The 24,310-nt window shown below is 34.1% G+C and overlaps 2 protein-coding genes across 2 annotated transcripts; one reads left to right on the forward strand and one right to left on the reverse strand.

Annotated features, from left to right (window-relative positions):
• Positions 1-7,714: 7,714 nt before the first annotated feature.
• On the forward strand, positions 7,715-14,123 carry LOC128552786 (uncharacterized). The gene is made up of 3 exons (XM_053533850.1): positions 7,715-8,896; positions 11,152-11,276; positions 12,796-14,123. The coding sequence occupies exons 1-3, from the start codon at positions 7,926-7,928 to the stop codon at positions 12,876-12,878; spliced, it is 1,179 nt and encodes a 392-aa protein (XP_053389825.1). The 5' UTR covers positions 7,715-7,925; the 3' UTR covers positions 12,879-14,123.
• Positions 14,124-14,248: 125 nt separating this feature from the next.
• Positions 14,249-23,294, reverse strand: LOC128552787 (microfibril-associated glycoprotein 4-like). The gene is made up of 3 exons (XM_053533852.1): positions 23,225-23,294; positions 18,046-18,117; positions 14,249-14,487 (listed from the first exon to the last, which is right to left on the reverse strand). Exons 1-3 carry the CDS (start codon positions 23,292-23,294, stop codon positions 14,249-14,251), a joined length of 381 nt encoding a protein of 126 aa, XP_053389827.1.
• Between the last annotated feature and the right edge of the window lie 1,016 nt (positions 23,295-24,310).

Below are 24,310 nucleotides of genomic sequence, written 5' to 3' on the forward strand. Positions count from 1 at the left end.
CAGAGTGAAAGAAATTGACACTCTCGTCCAATCAGGCAGAGTGTTGCATAAATCTTCCATTTTGATAAATTATCTATAATGCGTTATCAAGTAGTTTGATTTGCAAACTGAAGTCACGTGGCATAGGTAACGAATTCGTTCTTAGACGGCGTTCGCCGAAAAATAAGCTCTGAAGAGCTTTTGAACCGACTTTTACAAGGAATAAGACCAGTTATGGGATTTTTCAAATGTTAAAAGCATATTAAAATATGGTAACTCTTTACGGAATAAAAGATGACACATTATTATGTTTTTTTCTTCTTCGTTTTAAGAGTAGGTCTCTCCATACTGAAATATGTAGTGACAAAAACCTCCAATTATATTTTGAGCTGTAATTGCTCCTTCTCGAGTCGAAAGTCAGTGATTGTATCTAATCGTCTGCAAAAAAAAAAAAAACGATTTGTCATGTCTTTATTTATTTCCTTTATTCTTTTTTTTTTTTTTTTTTTTTGCTAAACTAAAATACAATGAATTTGTATTGAAATCCTTTACCTACCAAGATCGTCTAGTTTTCACATACTAGAACATTGAAATGTCGTAGCATCAAACTTTTGTAAACTTACGAATAACAATGCAGTTTTTAGCCACGACGAATGACTTTGTCGTATCCGATCCGTTCTTTTGCAGACTTCATTTTCAAAATGTTTTACTTTTTAACAGTTAAAGCACTACCTTAGAAAAAGAAGTATCTGCTGAGGCGAATTAGAAAAATGCCAAACAGTATTCACAAAAATGCAATTGTCACCCCTTTTCTAATTCATAACAATAAAATAATTGCGAACGGAGAATTGAACCTTTATTTCTTCGAAAGTTATTGCAAATCGTTTTTCATCAAGCATGGGGACGTGACAACTGTTTAATTCACCTTTACGTAACAAGATTTTGTTTGATTAGATACACTTCTGTAGGGTTTTGTCATTGTTGTCAACTTGTTTTACTTATTCTAGATATTTTTGTGTAAATTTCAGTCATCTATAGATACACTTCAGTAGGGTTTTGGTATTGTTGTCAAATTGTTTTACCTTTTCTACATATTTTTGTGTAAATTTCATTCATTTACACATCCATACATACACTTCTGTTGGGTTTTGTTATTGTGAGGCTGCGTTCTTGAAACGTGGTCATTTCTACAAAATCTTCCTCAGGGTTTGAGCGTTGTGTACAGCACTTGTATTTGGAAGTTAATGACAACCAACCACTTTGCCTTCTTTAAGCTCGAACACTAACTTCTCTCAACATGGTGCTTATTAAAAGTTATTGAGAGGAAATTAACAATGGTTAGAAAATACTTTTCTTTCGACTAGGGCGATATCCGGATTAAGTGTCTTGGTGAGGATGGACACCCGGCGGTATGCGATGCCAGCTTGAAAAGACAACGAACCAATAGGAATAGGTAACTGTTGTCTGAGATAAACTTATTCCCTTCCAGATGTAGAGAAATCTGGATAAAGGTACTGTCTCTGCATAAGTGTTCTGATGGTGTGTAGTATACACTTTCGGCGGATGAAAGGAATAAAACACACCCGATCCTTATTAGCAATAACTGGATTATAGGTATACTACTAGTAGAACTTGGTCATACAAAATGAGTCCATCATTTTAACTTAACAGTTAATTTACTTCAAATATTAATTTGTTATAATATATATTGCATAATCTTTGAAACGCATATTTGGACAGCTACCTGCATCTGTATACATTTTATCATTTGTCATTAGCGTAAATATTTACTTAATGATTGTGTGTATAAAATAATAAAACAAATTCCTTTGCAATAGTTTTGATAGATAATGATGGAAGTGCAATGTAGAGCAATTTTTCTAAGTCAACTACACATTAAGCATGGTGATAATTAAAGTTACGAATGGCCTACATTTTATGACAACCATTCTTGATATCAAGAGTAAAAAAATTCTCAAAACGCATTAATCACTATTTGACTTGACATTTCCAAGTCTCTGAATAGAGAATTTTTCTAGTTACAATACCGGTTTTATATAATGTCGATTGTCTTCATTTTAAACATTTTATGAACGTGTGGCCTATAAGAAAACGCGCAAGTGTGAGTTGTAAGGGCTGAACCCTTGGCTTTACACGGACATCTGCTGAGAGTGGGCAGTTTTGCCATTTTCATTTAAACAAACTGAACCTTGTTTGTTTCTCTTATAAGTGTTTGTCTCCACTTTATATCTGTACGGAAATATGCGCCATCACTTTAAGTGAAATACCCCCGAAAACTAGGGTCTTGTTGGTCTTGAATTGCATGAATATTTTCGTTTATCACGTTTGACGTTGCGGGACTGTAATAAAGCCATTATTTAAAAATGATAATACACTAGTGTAATAAAGCTTTGACGTCGACGTCATTTATAGTATTGGAGACGTTGGTGAAATTGACTTGTTTATATAGCAAAAGAAAGTAGAAGCTTTTATGTTTCTATAGGAAAACCTGACATGTGATAAATACAATATTACATTTGTGATTTTCCACATTGAATTTATTAAACGAGTTGAATAAAATTGATAAAATGCTCGGCAGAACCTCGCACTTTATTATTTTATTCAACTCGTTTAATAGATTCAGTATGAAAAAAAAAACACTCATGTAATATCCTCTATCTATTAAATATGACGAAAGGTCGCATGGGTTCTTAGAATAATGTTCACCATATTACTTATCTTCCAGATCTGACGTTTCGTAGTCAATCTGGCTAGCAAAATACATTGTATTATATGATTTTTGAATCCGTTGATTATTGTGAGTTTTGGACTTTAAACGAAATCTTCAACAAGATATAAAATAAGCAACAACAAAATCCTATGAAATTCAATTATTTCAAGGAAATATAAAGCGTTGGTGAATTTGCTAAATATCTTAAATATATCTAACATACAGATGAAGGTATTTCTTAAATTGCTGAACGAAATAAAAACAAGATGCATGGCACGAGCTAAATAATGGTGACATTGGTTTGTGAAAAAAAAAAACAAAAAAAACAAAAAACGGTGACTGTGATAACGAACTTGTTAGAAAGACTGTTTATATGTAACAACTTGAAGTAACTATATTAAAACAGTATTTTTCTGGAGATACCATGATAACATTCTACCATCAAATTAAAAGAGAAACAAGGGTGTCAATAGAAAAAGAAAACAACAAGAACGCCCAGCATGGACAGTTTCATATTGATTTGCACTGTTGGCCAGTGTCCCTGCAAGATGCATCATTATTGTTAAAATTACAAACGGATTTTGAACATGGACCTGCCTGACAATAAACCCGGTTATGAAGTTGGTATTCTCGGAAACGGAGAATGACAGATGTAGTTCTTCTTGTTAGGAAGAATGATGTTTGAAACACTAATTAGCATATCATCTACGAGAATATTGGTAATGAGTGCCCTGTGGCTATTGTGATAGCTAATAGAGTTTGTAAGACGATTATTTGGAAGAATAGAGTGCAACCAAGGTGAAGGGGTTTACCCCTGCAGTCCATCTTGTTTATGTTTACACGCGCATGGTCCAGTTACAACGGCTAAGGAAAAAATCATCGTTGGCCTGTGACATCAAACTTCAAGTACATAGATGTTACATGCATTTATTTTTTTGTTAGTAGGTCATAGGTCAAAATCAATTATAGACGACTTTCTGTAAAATAAACATGAACGTGATTCTCAAATAAGTGGTGTTTCTTTTTGTATTTAAACACTTCTATCTGGAAATACGGTTACAAAGACTGACGGAATGATGTGCAGATGAATAAATTTTCACCAAATCTACTTAATATATTTCGTCTCAATCAAAAGAATATGAAAGCTCGTCTTGACTCAGTCTGTAACAACATCGTGTTCATTGTGATGTATTAAACAGAATCCGCTGCTCCATATCCAGTCACTCCGCGCTGCGCCGCTACTTTGAAACCCCAAATTTTAACATGATGTAAGCAGCTCACACGTTCTACAATATAACTTACCACTGCTCAAAGGTGTTGAATCGGGTATCTAATTAGCGACAGCGGCTTCTTAAGGATGTACTAGCGTTTTTTTTTTCAGGATATCCGCCATTTTGAAAAATGTTTCTTCGAATATTAATTGCTTTCTAACAAAAGTTTTGCCAAAAATTAATGCTAAATAATTAAAATATGGCTAATAATGTACCGTTTAACCAAATATATTATGCTTTTTGCGAAAAAAAAATTCACCCTTATTTTTGGCTGGCATTTGCCTAAAATTGACGTAATATTTACTATGGGGTACGGATATGTAATTTCAAATATCTATTAAAGTAGATCAGATTTGGTTTTGATATTTTTCTGACTGATACATATAATGTTAAGCTTTAAATAAAATAAAAGTTTTCAATATAGCACTTTATATTATCTAGAAAATATAAATTATAATAAAAAGAACAAAAAATATCAAAATTCACCACTTTTTAACAGTTTTTTCTTAATAAATCTCTTAGATGCACGGTGACCCCAAATTTTTTTCTTTCCATTTTGAAGCATTTTTTTGTGCGTCATTAATGCTGCAAAATATTTTGAAAATCTTAACGTCAGAATTTATTTTGTAGATCTAAATACGTTTTTTTCCATTGAAAATAAAGTGGGTGGGGTAATTATGTCAACATGTAAAAATGAAAGAGATTTGTTAGTGACATTTATGCTTATATAATACTGACATCACCATATATTCATATTAACCTTAAGACCTGAAATCCCTATAAGATTAAGTAGGATATTATATGTTTTATAAAGTACCAACTTTTTTTTCAATTTTACAAAATTTCAGAAATGCGTAAACAGTGGATGAAGAAAATATCCTATAAAATTAAAACGAGTTCGGTGACCTATGTTTTTTCTGCTGCTGTTTGTCTTAGAAACTAATGTTCTTCAAGCTCACGGGGTATGAAAAAATTCTTAACGTTAGAAAAAATTCGCACGTACATCCTTAAGCCGATTATGCCAGAGTTGACTGGGCGATGATTGCGGAAGTTTACTTAAGCTAAATGCAAGTGTGATAAGATCTTTGTTAAAGCTAACTAAGCATATTTATCATAGATACTTGGAATAGGTACGTTTGTTTAATATCTTCCAACCCAAAATTGAAAGTATGTTTATAAAACATTAACTGAATATTGAGGTAGCTACGTAATTATTTGATAATAGCTGACTTAATAAACCAAATACAGCCACATTGGACAAAGAGCTTTATTATATAAACTAATTCATTGTTTAAAAGGCAACGAAGAAAAATACATCTTGGCCAAAAATTATCACATACGTGACTTCGAAAGAAAAACTAATATACTGCATGTGATTATGATAGCTTTATTACATTAACAACATATTTTACAACGTACTTTTATACCAAAAATAAGTCTTGCCTATTATAATCTAAGCTAGACGACTTTTCGTAAACAATAGAACACTTTTGGTCTGAATGTATAGAAATTCACAGAACTTGTACTGGTTACAAATACGTTTTTTTAAAAATATTTTTTTGCCATAGCGTTAATTATTTTGATTGTACATATATTTCATACATGGTGTAGGGATGGCAGACCAGAATACCCGGTCTATCTTTTTTTTTAAATATTAACATATTTCTTGTAATAGCATTATTTTGATTGTCTTTCATATATTGTGTGAAGGATTGGCAGTCCGAGATACCAGTTCTATCTTTTTGAAAATAAGTGGCGTGGAACTACTATGAAAGGTTTTGATATATTCTTAGCATACAACATTGTAAAATATATTATAACATTACTAAATAAATTTCATACATGTTTACACCAAGAACACATAAGCGAACGAAGAAAGAACAGCACTTCATACAGTGCATCGCCTGCTGTACATTGGATGATACAAATACATATGTATTTTAAACATAACCGCTGGACTGCAGTGGTCACACCAAGATGAGGATCTATCAAATTGTTTTAAAATATTACTATCGAAGCAACAGAAACAGGTATTTTCGCATAAAAAATATCAAATACTATGTGATTCGTTTTAGGCATTTTCGCTTTAAAAAATCAAATTCTTTGGGATACGTTTTAGGTATTTTCGCATAAAAAAGTATCAAAGACTTTGTGATGCGTTTTGGGAATTTTCGCATAAAAATATCAAATACTTTATAATACGTTTTAGGCATTTTCGCATAAAAAATTATCAAATACTGTGTGATACGTTTTAGGCAATTTCACATAAAAAATTCAAATACTTTGTGATACATTTCATAAAGTATTTAATCAGAATATTTGTCAATTTGTATATACTTATTACATTTTGTTATGTGACCAAATATACTTGATGTATTAAAATCTAACTTTAACTGCTCAAATCGAATTTAAATCTCTATTGAATGACAATTTTATCAACTAATCATTAATATTGACTGACAATTTATAAATAACTCATTAATATGTATTCGGGACAGGACAGGCACGGTGCCGGACTGAAAGACGCAAAGACCCATACAATCTGGACTCGTATCCAGTGTATGCAAGCAAAGCGATACTTCAAAAGCCTTCACAGAACTGAATTTGTGATGTTTGAATGAGATGAATAAACTGCCGAGATTGATAGACTCGTAAATTTTAAACGTAAAGACGAACATGGAGCTGAAATGGTTTCCAATGGTGTTTTGTACTGCGAGTCACATAGCATGACCAGTCAGTGAAACAAATATTATGAAACTTTGTACACTAACCCAGAGAACATATAAATATCCTTCATTGATATAAATGTTTCAAATATAAATGTTTCAAATAGATCTACTGTTTCATTATTGCGTAGACGGATCAAGGCATCACACGGCATAAGTTTCCGTTCCTTTGTTGTTTCTCTTATGAAGAGTCTTAAATGTGAAAAGTAAATATAAGCAACATGCACTAATTTATCAGCCATACCTTATGTTTTTTTCATAAATAGATCTAGACCTTATCAAAACCATGTGCCTTGTTCCGTTCGAAGGCTTAATAACATGTTTTTAACACGAAATATCACATTGCACAAATGTTTTGATTAATTTATACACATACTGAATTATTTATTCGCTTTGCTGAATAATTCGCAGTAATTTTCGCCCGAATTGAATTCTGCCGCAAGACGTATTACCGTTTCCGGTCCTGGTCTGTTTTAATAAATACCTACTACTGGCGCCATGCTTGCACGAAGAAACAGTTCCATCATATTTGATATAAATTTTACAGTAAAGAACATATTAGAATCGAAATTATTTCTTAAGCATAAGAAAGAAACACTCGGGATATTCTACAATAAATCACTTCGCTATTTCGATTCTAACACGACATACTAGTATAAACAGTGTTAGAAAAAAATGATAACTACTCTTTACGACATGATCGAACTACATTTCATGCTACGCGCCTGTATCATTCTATAAACAAAGAGGATGGCGTCACTACTTTGCACGCGCATGGGTCATCGCAAAATAACCGTTGATTGATTTTCTCCTATATGTATATAGGTTATAGAATTTTCAATAACCATTCAGAATCTAATCAATATATAGAATGTAACATCAGGACAGAAACAAAACATTTCATTTCTTTGTGAACAATTATCCCAATCTGTCGCAACAAAATTGATTTCATATGGTTTCTATGAATGGAAGGATATGTACAACGGAAACTGAAAAGACGACAGGTAGCGCATTTATTGAAATTATTACTGCAGTAATACTCGTACTATGATCAACTTATGCATGTGCACTATTTGGATTGAAAGTATTCGTAGCAATTAGAGTAATGCTAGAAATGTGAATGTAGGCCTAATATGTGTAACATTAAAATGGACAAAACTTAAATGGTTCAGTTTTACTGCCTTGTAAAGTTTGACATGCAACTGAATCTTACTTGTGATGTTAGGAGTAAGGAATTTTCGGCCGAGACAGTTAATTTGCTGCTTGCTGTCAGTAGGCCTTGCGATTATACTTCTGATATCCAACTATTTGATAGGCGATGTGAGCAGATTAAAGAGAAAGAACGATCACGATGATGTATTAGTCATAGGCAGTGAAATATCAGCAGTAAAAACAAAATCCATGCTAATAACAGAAGGTGAAATAGATGTACAAGACATAACGGTACAACTCAACAAAGAAGACGGAGCCATGGACAGTACGAAAGATGGTTCAGCAAGAACTACAATGGATATGGATAGAGGCATTACTAAATTGGATAATCTGACTGTGTCAGCTGTGACACAAGAACTCGGCGTTTCAAAAAGTGACGTCCTTTCAGTTGCCAGGAACATAAGCTTATACAATAAGACAATCATGGTTACTGTAGTTAACGACGCGTTCCTACCATTTGCGTATAGTTGGTTATGCAATACGAAAGGCATGGGAATTCATAAATCTGTTCTAGTAATTACAGGGGATCACAAATCGAAAGAAAACTTAACGAAGGACTGGCCGGCGATAAATGTGTTTGTATCCGACATTGGTACGCCAAATGGAAACCAGGAATATAGTCATGTGGGTTACATAAAGATATTAATTCGTCGAACAGAAATAATCCTGTCCTTATTGTTAAACAATATAGACGTTCTACTTTTTGAGTTTGACTACACTTGGTTTGCAAACCCTCTGGTAGAATTTCAGGCAATGACGGATGTTGATATGTTGGTGAATCCTGTTTCAGTTACAGAAGGGATATTCAATGGTGGTTTAGTGTATTTGTTTGCGACAGAACGAACACAATCTCTGTGGAGAAAACTGAATGAAATGATGGTCGAACTTGGTGACAGAGTGAAGAATGAACCTGATGATAGATTTATACCTGAGACAGAGAATGACCAGCAATTCTTGTCAAGACTGGTTAATCAGAGGTAAATTTCTTTATTAGTTTGCAACGAAATCAAAGCCTTGAGACCTTTGGTGGTTGCGGGATTTGGTAGATTTATTTTCTGTTTAAATGACAATCTCTAAATATACATGAATGAGAAATAAATACAAATGTGCCTCATATCTAAGATGAACTCTGTCTAACCTAGCTTGTGATGTAACCATAGGCTATATATAATCTAAATGGTCAGTGTGAATGGATACATATTGAATCAGAACTGCTCGATCATTTATAATCCATCTGCATTGTTCATGAATGTGACTATTTTGTGTAGCACATGAACATCCTTTGGATGTAATTTGGAATAAAATAAAGATGCTATATGTTATCAAGACTTGGCTTTTATCAAGTATGGCTGAACCAAGGCGTTGGAAACCCAAATATGTTTTTAAATTTATTTAAACAACGAGTACGCGATATATATTACCAAGACTGGAACGCTAGCTTGCAAGAATCAAGTAGGGCACTATTTTATCGAAATATAGCTTCCTTTGAATTTCAGTCATACCTTTCTTACGTTAATGTAGAAAAATATAGAATTACTTTGTCTAAACTAAGAGTGTCATCACATCGATTAGAAGTAGAATGTGGCAGGTGGATAAAGCCAGTGAGCACTCCGTATAATGAAAGAAAATGTCCTTGTTGTTATAAGCTAGAGGATGAATATCACTTTGTATGTGAATGTCCTTTATACAATGAATTACGTAAAGTATATATAGATAAGTACTATCGTGTCAGACCAAGTTATTACAAATTTATGTAGCTTTTATCAACTGATAACGTAAACTCCATGAGAAAACAGGCAGCATATACCTTTAAAGCCTTTGAAAAGAGAAGAAATCTGTAATTCATGTCCGTTTTTGTTCAAATGAATCTTTCCAATATAGTCTATTACTGCCTAGAAGCAACAGTCTCTCCCGCTTATTTATTCACTTGTTTGCTTATATAAGCGTTTAAAAATTGTGTATACTGTTTTGTTTAGTTATAGGGATATATGCTTGCAATTACCTGCATGTATATGAGATATTATATGTACATTGTATGTTCATGGGCCATAAATGGCTTACAACGAAATAAAGATGTCATCATATGAATGTCAGAAATACACCTGTAACTTTGGTAGCGGGGTAAACCCGCAACCAAAAATGTATTGCTTAGATACACTGCTCTTTTTGCTTACTACAGAGCGTGTGTACATGATATACTTAATATATAAAACATTTATTAATGAAGTCACTTTTGCTTAATTCCATTTTCACAAGTTATATGAAGACATTGTTTTCTTTTACTTGTTGTAGCAAGGCTATCTAAATGCTTGTTTCTTTAGATAAGTTAAAGTTTGTTACGGAATTTTGCAAATAGAGATAATGTGCCGAAAAGCAAAAATTGAATCGCAAATTCTATTCTTTTATTTTCACTGCTTTTCACTGTGCTGTGGCTTGAGGACAGGACATGGGGAATGGAAATAGTAAAGAGCAAGGTTTGCTGCGGACAATCAACCAGTTTCTATTTTCCTCAGTGTTGCTCATGCCATTGACCGTTGCAAAGACGGTGTCTCATTGTGTTTGTTATTTTGTCATTGTTGTCAAATTGTTTTACTCCTGTCTTTATATTTGTTTTTGATAAATGCCAATCATTTACACATCCTTACATAAATTTCTGATTTTGATTTGATGAGGCAGAGTTTCTAGACCGTGGCTATTCATGCTTAATCTCAGTCATTGTTTGAACATTAAGAACAACGCTTTTAATTGAAAGTTAATGACGTCAATCACTTTGCCTTCTTTGAGTTCGAACACATAATTGCTGTTAAGCTCTTGCTTATTGTGTATACATATAAGAAATCAATCATTGTATATAGCCCTATATATGAACAATTTGTAGCCGTTTTCCTTTTTGTCATGTGATATATTACTGAATGTATGTATTATAGAAATGTATATGCTGATGCTGCCCACATAAAGTGGGACTCATGCTTATTTGTAAATAAACTTGAAGTTCAAAAGGAATTAAGAGGTAAATATCAATAGTTTTAATATATACTTCATATTTTCTTCCGAATATGGTAATATCCAGATTATGTTTCTTAGTCTAGATTGATACTCAGCGGTCTGTGATACAAGGTAGAAAAATAAAAACAGGATATTGTTTAATAGGAATAGCTAATTGCTATCTTAGTACTTTGCTGTTAACTGAGACTAACGATGATGTAACTATGAATTTCTTATTTCTTTCCAGATATGGAGATATCCGGATAAAGGTACTGCCTCTGGATAAGTACGCTGATGGTATGTGGTATAAACTAACGGCGAGTGAACGGAATAAGACACACCCGATTCTTATAAGTAATAACTGGATTATAGGTATATTGTTTATAGCAGAACCTTGATCATCACGAATAATGAATCCATCATTTTAGCACAACATTTAACTGCCATCAGAGATTAACTTTCTTTCGATGCTGTAGACAGCTATCGCTTGTGATTTGTGTAAATATTCACTTAAAGATTATGAAACGAATTTTATTGCAATAGTTTTGATATATTATGACAGAAATGTAATGTAGATCAACTTTGCGAAGTCAAAATAAAAGAAAAACACACACACACACACGCATTGTAAAGCAATTAAGGTCTCGATGCGCAAACACTGGCATGCATTTTATGACAATTATCGTTGATATCAAAAATCAAAAAGTACCAATCAATATCTGACTTGACAGTTTCATGTCTTTGAAGAGAGAGATTTTATTCTTGCAAAATCGATTTTATGTTGCGTTGATTATCTTCATTTTTAACATTTTATGGACGTTTGGCCGACCAGAAATTGTAGATCTGAAAGTGGAAGTTGCAAGGGCTGAACCTTTGGCTTCGCATGAACATCTGCTAGTCATGGGCAGTATTGCTATTCTCATTGATTCAAATTGAATCTAGTTTCACTTTATATTTATACAGAATTATTTAGTGTAATGTCATTTAACTGGGGTCTAATTGCATATTGCTTTTTACTTCATGCGCAGGATTGTAGCCTCGAATGTTTGCATGCATCAAATATGACGCAAGTTCGTTCTTAGCATACATTTATTGTTCTCCATATTACTTACCCTTCAGACCAAACGTTTCGTAGCCCAGTTGGCTGGCAGAATATTGTTTGATTTTTAAACCATGTTTTCGGTGAAAAAAGAAATGATCATTTTTAACATCGGACTTAGAACTTTTTTGTGTTAACAGTACATCAGTCAAGAATTACTGATTATATTTAAAAATCTAGTCTGCCCTTAACTGTAGCTTTTTACATTTGTGTATTATAGAACTTTGTACTCATCGTCCCATGATATTTAATGTTTTCATTATATATTTTGAAACTTTGAAGTCGTCTGCTTTTGATATTTCGCGGTTTGTATTTTAAAACATGGTAGTCTTCATCTTTTGACATATCATGTTTTCATTGTGTATTCTAAGATGTTTTTAAACTTGGTTTAGAACATGGAAAAGACATTACAATTTGCATATGTTCCAAATCAAGAACAAAAGTGATTGATATAATTCTTTAGAAAAAAGCAACATCAAAATCATATTGAATTCTATTACTTCAAAGAAGATATTTGAAAACAATTAGCGACTTTGCTAAGTATTTTAAATATACTGTGAAATCATTAATATTCGTGGGGGACTAATTTTCGTGGATTTCGTGGTTGAGTCAATCCACGAAATTTAATCCTAACGAACAAGTAAAATTTCTATTCATTTAATGTCCAAAAGTTGAAATCCACGTATTCATATCCCCATGAAATTGCCGTTTTGACCAAAACCACGAAATTTCATGCCCACGAAATTAAATGATTTTACAGTATCTAACATACTTGTATTTCTTCCGCTGTAGGAAATAAGAACAAGATTGCACGAGCGAAAGAATGGAGACACTGGTTTTTAAAGAAAACGGTAGCTGTGACGACGAACTTGTAAGAAAGACTGTTTATATTTAATATCATAAAAGAAACAAAGAAGTAACAAGAAAAACAACAAGAAGGCCCAGCAATGACACTGCCGTATGTCTTCTCGAAGTTGTAGTAACAATTGAAACAGACGTGTGTAGTCCAGTATCGTCGCAATATGTATTAGTATGGTTAAAATTACATACGGATTTTGAACAGCGATCTTAGAAGAGAATAAACTTAGTTTTCAAGCTTGTACATGTATATGACAGAGAAAGCTCCACTTGTTAAGATGTTTGATCATCACATCCGCGCAGTCTGGTCAGGATCCATGTTGTTCGTTAACGGTTTCTCTAATTGCAATAGGTTTTGAAAGCGAACAACATGGATCCTGACCAGACTGTGCGCAGGCTGGTCTGGATCCATGCTGGTCGCAAAGCCACTATGTTGGTTTTTTCTCATGGCACGGCTCGTATGTTTTTCTTATTATAACATGAATTACTTGACTGGTGTAGGATTGGCAGATCGAGATAACCATAATACGTGGCGCGTGACTGCTATGAAACACATACTGTTATGTAATATATTATATCTTCTTATTTGTTAACACCAAGAACACATTTGTGAACGGACAAAACAACAACAACATGTTTTTTTTTCAAATTCTACTGTATTTGTATGATGCAAAATGATTTTATGTGTTTTAAACATAACCACTGAACTGCAAAGTTGAACAACTGCTTTATAAGGGTGTGTCATTGAAGTGACAAAACAGGCATTTTCACACAAAAATGCTTTTATGATACATTTAATGAATTCATTGTCACTTCATTTAAGATATAACATGTTCCCAATCGTGGTTTATCGTAGAATATCCCGTGTTTTGAGTTCTTATGCGTAAGAATATATCACGCAGGCCGTGTTTAGAAATTGTGGAGGGACACACGACGGACACCAAACAATTACAAAAGCTCACTTTGAGCCTTTGGTGCTTAAAAGATGGTAACAGTAAGCAAACAATATTGAAATACGTTCTATACTTTATTTCTGGAATTGTTGGAAGCAACATGAACACTTCAACCGGATTTAGTTATGAGACTTGATTCCTCGCTTTTCAGTGTCTCGTCATGTTTTTCTATTATATTTCCTTTGATAAGGTTTAAGTAACATAGCTGTATCTTCCAATGTTTTGTATGTTTGTAACATTTAAGCAAACTTTTGACACATGTTACATAAAAGATAAATTGGCACGGAACATGTGGAGCAAACAACTAATATTTTCATAGCTATACGTTTTTAATCAATAAATGTTTTGTCTAAACATAATAAATGTTTTGTTTGAACAAATTCAGTCTTTTTGTCGTGTATGTTTTGCTCTACGTCCTTGTTTCCCTGTTTGCATCAGACGCGTCTGAATATAATTCTAGATGTCTTTAAAGATTCTGTACCTTTAAAGTATCTGAATGTCATTCCAGGTTCACCATGACTTGAACCCGGTGTGAAATATTCTCCATTTAGATTAGCAAGTGTGCAGCTGTAATACCACCATCCCCCTCGATCATTTAAGGCACATCCATAGATCTCATGATCGTACGTTGAAAAGGCACGTCCGTTATTGTAAGTCAGTCCGTTGGTATCACCTGTAGGGTACACAAATAAAAACGTTATATCAAAATGATTTCATAGACTCCTAATCATTTGCTAACATTTTTTAACAGCAAAACAAACATCACACATTACATGGTACTTTAGTTTATATATTTTAGTAAAACCACATCGTCTTGCAAGCGTCTTGTTTACAGAAAATTAGTTTCTGTTGGGTTTTATGTATTCCTATTCAATATATGTATCCGTGTTTCATACATATTCGTATTTCGAAAAACTCCACTGTTATAAAATTAATATCGACACATAGGTTGAAAATTTCATTTTTCGAGTTGACAACTCTGCTAAATGTGAAAGATCTAAAATGTGCCGCAGGAGTGAACAGGCAAGGTCCTTTATACTTAATATCTAGTTAGTCATGTTACTTATTTCAGATATGCTGAATTCGCGTCATTCATTGCACGGCCCATCAGGGCCGGGCATATAGAGGTGGTTTAAGAATGTGCCATGGGTTCGGATTTGACAATGTTTTCCCTTCGAGTCATATTTCTGTTAATTTTTCATTTGACACTCAGAAAGTGAATATTCTAACGTGTAATCGCAACAATAATGGAATTGATATTATTTAATTTTGTTCCTTCTGGCTTATATTTTGCAATATTTGCAGAATTTGCATTATATTGAATCGGATTTGATCAATTTCAGCTTTTCAAGTTATTCGCGCAGGGCCATTCGCGCATGCGCAGTGAAATTATGTCATTCTTGCTGTACATAAAGTGTAGTCAGTGTAACGTCTTTTTTATTAAAATATTTTGAAGCGGATTTTGTCAAGAACAAGGTAAATTGTTACCAACAATAGTGTTTTTTAAAACAATGCATTTTCTGAGTGCCAATTCACATGCGTTGATCTAAATTTTAGAACAACGCTAACTCATAGCGAGTGCCGAGTCACCCTAAGTGATGACCTACTTACACTATCAATAGGAAACATAAATAAATAGCATGCTTTAGAAGACTTTTTGCTTAGTTACGCATTTTAACAGGTTTATAGAGGTGGGTTGCAGCCAAAGTATCATTTTTTAATGTGTATAAATGTGAAGTTTTTGAAGACAGTATAGTGTAAAAAATAGACCACGTGACTTTTGGCGCGATTTTACTACACATACATGTACATATGCTACTTTTGGCAGGTGGCGCTGTGTAAGGCTTTTCCAATTATTAAATGAACATCAGTAACATCAGGTGTGCCACAGGGGTCTGTATTGGGTCCTACACTCTTTTTAATCTACATTAATGACATAGCTGATAACATCACATCGTCCATCCGTTTATTTGCCGACGATTGTGTTCTTTACCGGCCAATTACAAGTGAATCGGATAGTTCTTTACTTCAAGATGTTCTTTATAAACTTGAATGTTGGAGTAATATCTGGAAAATGGATTTCAATGTTAAAAAATGTGCTATTATGCAAAGTTCATCAAGAAGGAGGCACTTTGAATATAAATTATAAAATGAAAAATGAAGCCCTTGAAATAGTAAATCACCATCCATATTTGCGAGTTGAATTAAGTGATAACATGAAATATAACATCCACATTGATAATATCACAAAAAAGGCTTCAAGTATTCTGGGATTTCTAAGAAGGAATTTGCGTTACTGCCCACAAAAAGTGAAAGAAAAAGCTTACACCGGATTAGTTAGACCTAAAATGGAATATTCATCGACAATCTGGAATCCGCATCAAAAAACACAAATTAAACAGATTGAGCAAATCCAACGAAATGCAGCTCGATGGGTAATGAATAAACCGTTTAATCCACACAATCCAACCAGTGGGACGGAATTAGTAAAAATACTGCATTGGCCAAGTTTACAACAAAGACGTTTCTGGGCAGATGTTACACTAATGTACAAAGTTGTGAACTTCCTCGTGGCTGTTCCGAACTCTTACCATCCAGTTAGTGCAAATGTCACAACAACACGCCAAAGCCATAGTTTAAAATGTATTCCTTATCAGACTAGGATAAATATTTATCAGTACTCATTTTTCCCAAGGACAGTGATTAGTTGGAACCTCCTACCGGACTCCTGTGTTATTTCTTCAAGCATGGAGGCATTTAAATCCTCCGTACAGCTTGTACCATTCTAAGTATAAGGAAACGGAAAACTGTACAGTGTAAAAACAAGTTGATCTTCAGATCGTCTTTTAAAGTATAGTGTGAAAAGTTACTTTAAAGCAGATGCTGTCGTCATACAACACCGACATTAAATGTTTATATGTGTATTCCTTAAAAGTCTGATCGTTTCTATGACCTTACAATTGTGTTTCAGTTCTGTTCCCTATGTTATTATAGTTTGATGTATATTGGCCCAATAGTTATTACAAAATGTAATTGTGTGTATGCGTCTACATGCACATCTGTGAAGTCATGATAGTCTGCATTGTTCATATTTAGTCATTAAATTCACAATGAACATAGAAATTTGGTAAGGAAATGATTACACTGTTGTAAAAAAAAACGAAGACATATTTACTAGTTTAACAGTCCCAACAGAAAAAGGACATTGCTGATCTCGGACCTGACAGAGTCAATACATTTCAAGACAATCCGTCCTCCGGTGTTTACAATGCTTTGATTTTCTTTCATGTGAGTTCGCTAGTGTCTTTCTAAGTTAAAAGGTTTGGCACACCTGTGCTTACAAATGTCACACTCGTAATTCTTTATGTGAACACCTTGATGATCATATAGAGCACTTTTGTTTTTTAATTTCATCCCACATGAAGAACAGAGGTGTGTCTCCCCTTGTTCTGTGCCTTTAGAATGCACATTCTTCTCGTGCCTTTTTAAAGTATCTACTCTGTGGAAGGTCTTTCCACATGTAGCACAATGGAAATACTCTTGGTTGTCATGGCTTCGTACATGTCTGTTAAGGCTGGATTTATATGAAAAACTCGTCCAACAAACAGTGCACTGGTGGCTTTGGATCGTCACTGTAATAAAAAAAACAAGAGGGTTATGATAATACTATATCGCTACCCTGAGTATCGTGGCTCTATATTTAAAGGTACATGATTCAAGTAAATTATATTACGAGTAAAGGTATTTAAAGGAAATAAAATCGTGAAAAGACCTTGACATTTGCTTCAAGAGTCAACTACTTGTCAGTTTCAGCATCCCTATATAGTTAAGTGTCCTAGTCGCAAGTATTGTCAACGTATAACTTAAGATCATGGCGTTGCAACATGACCTCGTGGCTTTTACATATACATTGTACCTCCCCATTATTACATTCTCAGGATTTATGCTATCGGTACTAAAACATGTTATAAAGACATAACATAGAAATACTGTTACATTTACATATTCACGCGAAGTATGCTGTTCATAATGCAGCCGGCAAACATGTGCAAAATAGCTGTCTTGTCTTTAGATATCGTGCTTATAAACATAAGGGGGTTAGGGCGGACGTAACAGCCACAAATATAGTGTGGTATGATAATAATGTATCACGTAAAATCTCTCTTTGTGTATAGGAGACAAAATGCAAGTAGTGTTTGAATTTCAATTACTGCTAAATTATTTAAATTACCGACGGAAGAGAAGGTCTCTGCTTCGATCTTTACTCCAATCTCTGCTCCGATCTCTGCTTCTTGCGTTTCTCCTTAAAAATAAAATATAGCTTAAATCAAAACATGCATTAATACTTTCTTTCTCTGAATAGATCTATTTACCAGCCGTGTCATAAGAAAACAAACAAAGTGCGTTTGCGACTATCATGGAACCAGACATGCAGCCTGCGAATCCACGAAGTCAGGATCCATGCTGTTCCCTTTCAAAGCCTATAGCAATTAGGGAAACTGTTAGCGAACAGCATGGATCTTGACCAGACTGAGTGGATGCACAGGCTGGTCTGGTTCCATGCTTATCGCAAACGCACTGTGTTGGTTTTCTCATGGTACGGCTCATATAATTATTAAGATTGATTTAACATTAACCTCAATGTAGATTAAATTAACGAACTTTTGCAGAGATTCTAGATTTACCTGAAAGTGAGAAATTGTAATATTGTAATATGCACGATGATATTGGATCGAAATGATAAATAAACAAGAAATATCTTTAAACAAGAGGACCATGATGGTCCTGAATCGCTCACCTCTTCCCACATGACCCAGTTTTGAGTATGACGTCGTTTTTTCTATTATTTGACATAGTGACCTAGTTTTTGAGCTCATGTGACCCAGTTTTGAACCTGACCTAGATATTATCAAGATAAAAATTCTGACCAATTTTCATGAAGATCCATTGAAAAATATGGTCTCTAGAGAGGTCATAAGGTTTTTCTATTATTTGACCTATTGACCTAGTTTTCGAAGGTACGTGACCCTATTTTGAACTTTATCTAGATATCATCAAGTTGGACATTCTCACTAATTTTCATGAAGATCTCATGAAAAATATGGCCTCTAGAGAGGTCACAAGATTTTTCTATTTTTATATCTACTGGCCTAGTTTTTGACCGCACGTGACCCAGTTTCGAAACTGACCTAGATATCATGAAGATGAACATTCAGATCAATTTTCATGAAGATCCCATGAAAATATGGTCTCCAGAGAGGTCACAAGGTTTTTTTTATTATTTGACCTATTGACCTAGTTTTCGAAGGTACGTGACCCTGAAAAATATGGCCTCTAGAGAGGTCAAAGTATTTGTCTAATTTTAGACCTACTGACGTAGTTTTTGACCGCAGTTGACCCAGTTTCAAACTTGGCCTAGATATCATCAAGATGAACATTCAGACCAAATTTCATACAGATCCCATGAAAAGTATGGCCTCTAGAGAGGTCACAAGGTTTTTTTATTATTTGACCTACTGACCTAGTTTTTGTGGCACGTGATCTAGTTTCAAACTTGACCTAGATATCATCAAGGTGAACATTCTGACCAATTTTCATGAAGATCCATTCAAGGGTATGGCCTCTAGTGAGGTCACAAGGTTTTTCTATTTCAAGACCTACTGGCCTAGCTTTTCATCGCAGTTGATCCAGTTTCAAACTTGACCTATATATCATCAAGATAAACATTCAGACCAACTTTCATACAGATCCCATGAAAAATATGGCCTTTAGAGAGGTCACAAGGTTTTTCTATTATTTGACCTACTGTCCTAGTTTTTTAGGCACGTGACCCACTTTCGAACTTGATCTAGATATCATCAAGATGAACATTCAGACCAACTTTCATACAGATCCGATGAAAAATATGGCCTCTAAAGAGGTCACAAAGTTTTTCTATTATTTGACCTACTGACCTTGTTTTTGACCGCACGTGATCCACTTTCAAACTTGACCTAGATATCATAAAGATAAACATTTTGACCAATTTTCATGAAGATCTCTTGAAATATATGGCCTCTAGAGAGGTCACAAGGTTTTTCTATTTTTAGACCTACTGACCTAGTTTTTGATCGCACATTATCCAGTTTCGAACTTGACCTAGAAATCATCAAGATGAACATTCAAACCAATTTTCATACAGATCCCATGAAAAATATGGCCTTTAGAGAGGTCACAAGGTTTTTCTATTATTTGACCTACTGACCTAGTTTTTGACGGCACGTGACACAGTTTCGAACTTGACCTAGATATCATCAAGGTGAACGTTCTGACCAATTTTCATGAAGATCTTGGAAATATTTGGCCTCTAGAGAGGTCACAAGGTTTTTCTATTTTTAGACCTACTGGCCTAGTTTTTGAAGGCACATGACCCAGTTTCAAACTTGACCTAGATATCATCAAGATGAACATTCTCACCAATTTTCATGAAGATCTTGTGAAATATATGGCCTCTAGAGAGGTCACAGGTTTTTCTATTTTTAGACCTACTGACCTAGTTTTTGACGGCACGTGACCCAGTTTCGAACTTGACCTAGATATCATCAAGCTGAACATTCTGACCATTTCATAAAGATCCCTTGAAAAATGTGACCTCTAGAGTGGTCACAAGCAAAAGTTTACGGACGGACGACGGACGACGGACGCTGCGTGATCACAAAAGCTCACCTTGTCACTATGTGACAGGTGAGCTAAAAAGATGGTCGGCGTGATGTAACTGAAGCACAAGTTATATATGGGCAGAAACCTGTATTTTAAATCTTTTGGCAATGTTGAAAGGGGCCTTTTGTATAAATGAGGACAGTAGTTCTGAAGAAGACTGTGTTTAGAAATTGTGGAGGGACACACGACGGACACCAAACAATCACAAAAACTCACTTTGAGCCTTTGGTGCTTAAAAGATGGTAAAAGTAAGCAAACAATATTGAAATACGTTCTATACTTTATTTCTGGAATTGTTGGAAGCAACATGAACCCTTACCCTACTTCAGCTTATTATCAAATTTGTCTATCATTCAGAATATGTACAGTACTGTTTTCACCGGAAAAATTAATTTAAAATTTAGAGTCTAAAATTTAACAGTATCTGACATGTTGTTGCAGGTTAATAATGATTTGCAATGGTTAAAAATTGTTGCTGTAATGCAGGGTAAGACTTAATGACTGTATAAACAAATAACCTTTTAGTAAAAACAAAACTTAAGGAAAGGAAACTTAACAAAACAGAAATAACTTAACAAGAAAACTTAACAAAACAGAAATATTCCGGATGAGCAGATGAATATTTGGTTACGCACACTGTAAGTGGTACGCATACAAGCCGATGGTGCTGTACTTATAGAGGTTATAGATGGCGAACGTGTTGTCATTTCACTCAGTGTCACACATGACTCAGAGTGAAGCCTTTTCAGCCTTTTCTCCAATCAGCGCCACTCTTACAAAATCTCTCATTATGGCTGAAAATACCGAGTATTCAGGCGGCGTAAGGTCATACGAGGTCATAAAATCGTGCTTAATACGGCACGCCGAAAAAAACAACAACAACAACAAAAAACCCCTCCAAAGCGTCAAGAGAGACCTGAATTTACTTGCAACAAACGCACAGGAGTGATGCTAAATTTAATATTTATGCGCATATTTCAACATTCGAAAAACAGCGATCACTTTCTTACTTCTAAACGAAACATATAACTGTGAGCACTCATTTCCTGAGTTAGATTATTTCCAATCTGATGGTGATAGTTTCGATTCAATATTTGATAAAAAGTTGTTTTCGAGGTTTCTTTTTCTTTTGCATAAAAGAAAAATTTCGACCGGGTTCACACATGCATGAACACCAGAAAAGGTAATATAATCCTAAAGTATATAAAAGCGCATCACCTGAAGATTTATCGTTCCAGTCTTTTAATCAATGTGAAAGTATCAATCTCTCAACGGGAGACATGAAAAAAATTCACATGCGCAGAAAAACGAAATAGCTCTGTTGCGCATGTGATATGAAATTATGAATCATATTACATGCACAGAAATTGAAAATATTGATTTTGCGCATGGGATAAGATATAAAATCAATGGGGAATATGATATATTATTAAAGTTAAACTAATGGGAAATTTTCATTTGACATTTATGAGAGGTATAATAAAATAGGTAATTGTACTATGGCAACTACATTGATCTATCAAATACTTTGTATCTATTAAAAAACCATTAACGCACTTTGAACACTGATAAACGCCTATGCTCAAATCGAAAAACACCGACTATGATTCTACCTATTTTATATCAAAACGATCCTTAGAATAAAAAAATTACTAACATATGAACATTTAGGGCCTACTTTATAGCAGGAAAATTCTATACTCAGAACAATTTTCTAGAAGGGCTCTGGTCTGCCAGATTCAAGTGGGAGGTATCCGTGCTGGTACGAACGTTCAATGGGACAATTTTTTAAGGTACTAGATCACTAATAGTAATGTTTACAAAATGGCCTTTGCTTGGTATATTCTGAAAGGTAAACGTGTTTTGCACTATTTTGCAATTTTTAAACAACTTTTACCGTGTCGTTTTTTATAAATTTTGTATAACTTATGGTATCTCCTCAAGCTCAAGTAGAGACAAATTTCAAAATGATGGCCACTATCCAAAACGTTTGCAGAGAACTCATTTTACCATTAATTTTAATAAAAGAAACATCAAACTATTGGTAAACAATTATAAAACACAAAATAAAAATGTCAATATCATTTTTTCTATGGTGCCTCAAGTAAACGGATTTAATGAGACAGAATTCATACCTCAACATTGAAAAAATAAGGTCGAATGCTGTGTTTCTGTTTTGAATTTTGCTTACTTCATTTAAAAATAACCTTAGGGCAGACGTAAAACCTACCTAATTTTCTTTCACAATATATAATCTAAGAGTGAAAGCAAAATAGAGAACTTTCACCGCATGTAACTCAATATTTTTAAAGATGTGTAACTCTACCCCTTCTGTGTAAGTAATAAATTCACTTTGAACACCAAGAAATCGCTTATAAAATTCATCTTTTTCCATTTTTGTACAAGAAATCAATAATAAGTCTTGAAAGAAGTAAAAACTTACTAGAAAAAAGGAAAATAAGGAGAGAAAAATTTTGGTCCCAGTAGGGCTTGAACCTACGCCCCCCCCTAAGAATTGCGATAAAAGTAGGTTTATAGTAGGAACTGAATACTCTTCAAGAAGGAGGTTCTCTATTAGTGATATAATACCTTAAAGAAAGAAAACCTATGATCTAGACATCCTAGAGAATGGCTCTACTGCCACCTCCCCACTCTTATGTAGATTTTATTTCAATCAAAATGTACATGTTTACATCTTGTGGCGATCACACCTTCTATGTCATCCAATACTGACGACACAGCCACGTTCAGTTTTATGTTTAAGCCTACATTTTCATCCATGGTAGATGACTGAAATAAAAAATCAAACGTATCTATCAATTTAATTCAAATATCTCTATCTGGCTTTAAAATGATCGCGTCATTGATGACGTATCATAGTGTGACAATGTCATAATTTATTCCTAAAAGCATACGATTTATTTATTGCACAGCTACTGTACCCCGCTCCACCCCCCACCCTCCTTTAATTCATTATTATTTAGTATTGGCTTCGAGTATTAAACCGACATATGTTAAAATGACTGTGCACAATGAAGAAACATGGTAGTCTATATATCGATAAAAATGCATTTTGTCTACTGTCCGATCCTAAAAAGTCTTGAAAATATCGTTTTTCATAAATTCCACCAGCTCGTACGTATGCATTTTTGTTTTGGCGTACCACCGACTCGGACGTAAGACAGCGCCTTCTCCGACGGCCGGGTTTTGCCGGGCTATGTGATTTTTTGAAACTGCATATAAGGGTGACCGATCTGTTAGAGTGGGTACATGTATATCCTACATGTATTACTAAATTACAGGACATTTTAACAGTAATTTATCCATTTACAGCGAGAAAACTACGGTATGGTATCCAAATACGTATTTTTCGGCGACGCCGTCTAAATTCGTTTTCGTTACCTATGCCACGTGACTTCAGTTTGCAAATCAAACTACTTGATAACGCATTATAGATAATTTATCAAAATGGAAGATTTATGCAACACTCTGCCTGATTGGACGAGAGAGTCAATTTCTTTCACTCTGTTGATTGTGCTACGCTGAGTGAAATGTAGACAAAGCGTTTATCCTAAACGACGCTGTTCACAGTTTTAAAGCTAACTTTGGCTCAGTATATTTAGCAAGAATATTGATATATCTCAAAATGATAAGTAAGTTTAATAAATATGATAAAAACCTGTTCAAATACCAACATATATCAAATTAAAGAAAGAGCTGAATACGGTCTGCGTATCACATGAATAAGGGTGTGATAAGAGTCTTTTATGTAGAGAAGTGCTTTTTAAAAGATTTTC

This window comes from Mercenaria mercenaria, unplaced genomic scaffold (genome assembly GCF_021730395.1).
Source record: "Mercenaria mercenaria strain notata unplaced genomic scaffold, MADL_Memer_1 contig_3153, whole genome shotgun sequence".
In the NCBI taxonomy this organism is placed as follows: domain Eukaryota; kingdom Metazoa; phylum Mollusca; class Bivalvia; order Venerida; family Veneridae; genus Mercenaria; species Mercenaria mercenaria.

Excerpts from the sequence above, each read along its gene's own strand:
- LOC128552786 (XM_053533850.1), top strand. The coding sequence starts at position 7,926 with ATGTTAGGAGTAAGGAATTTTCGGCCGAGACAGTTAATTTGCTGCTTG. Across the intron at positions 8,897-11,151 it reads TCAAGACTGGTTAATCAGAG|ATATGGAGATATCCGGATAA; the intron begins GTAAATTTCTTT and ends ATTTCTTTCCAG. Across the intron at positions 11,277-12,795 it reads AAGTAATAACTGGATTATAG|GAAATAAGAACAAGATTGCA; the intron begins GTATATTGTTTA and ends CTTCCGCTGTAG.
- LOC128552787 (XM_053533852.1), bottom strand. The coding sequence starts at position 23,294 with ATGGATGAAAATGTAGGCTTAAACATAAAACTGAACGTGGCTGTGTCG. Across the intron at positions 18,118-23,224 it reads AGTATTGGATGACATAGAAG|GAGAAACGCAAGAAGCAGAG; the intron begins GTGTGATCGCCA and ends TTTATTTTTAAG. Across the intron at positions 14,488-18,045 it reads AGAGACCTTCTCTTCCGTCG|GTGATACCAACGGACTGACT; the intron begins GTAATTTAAATA and ends TGTACCCTACAG.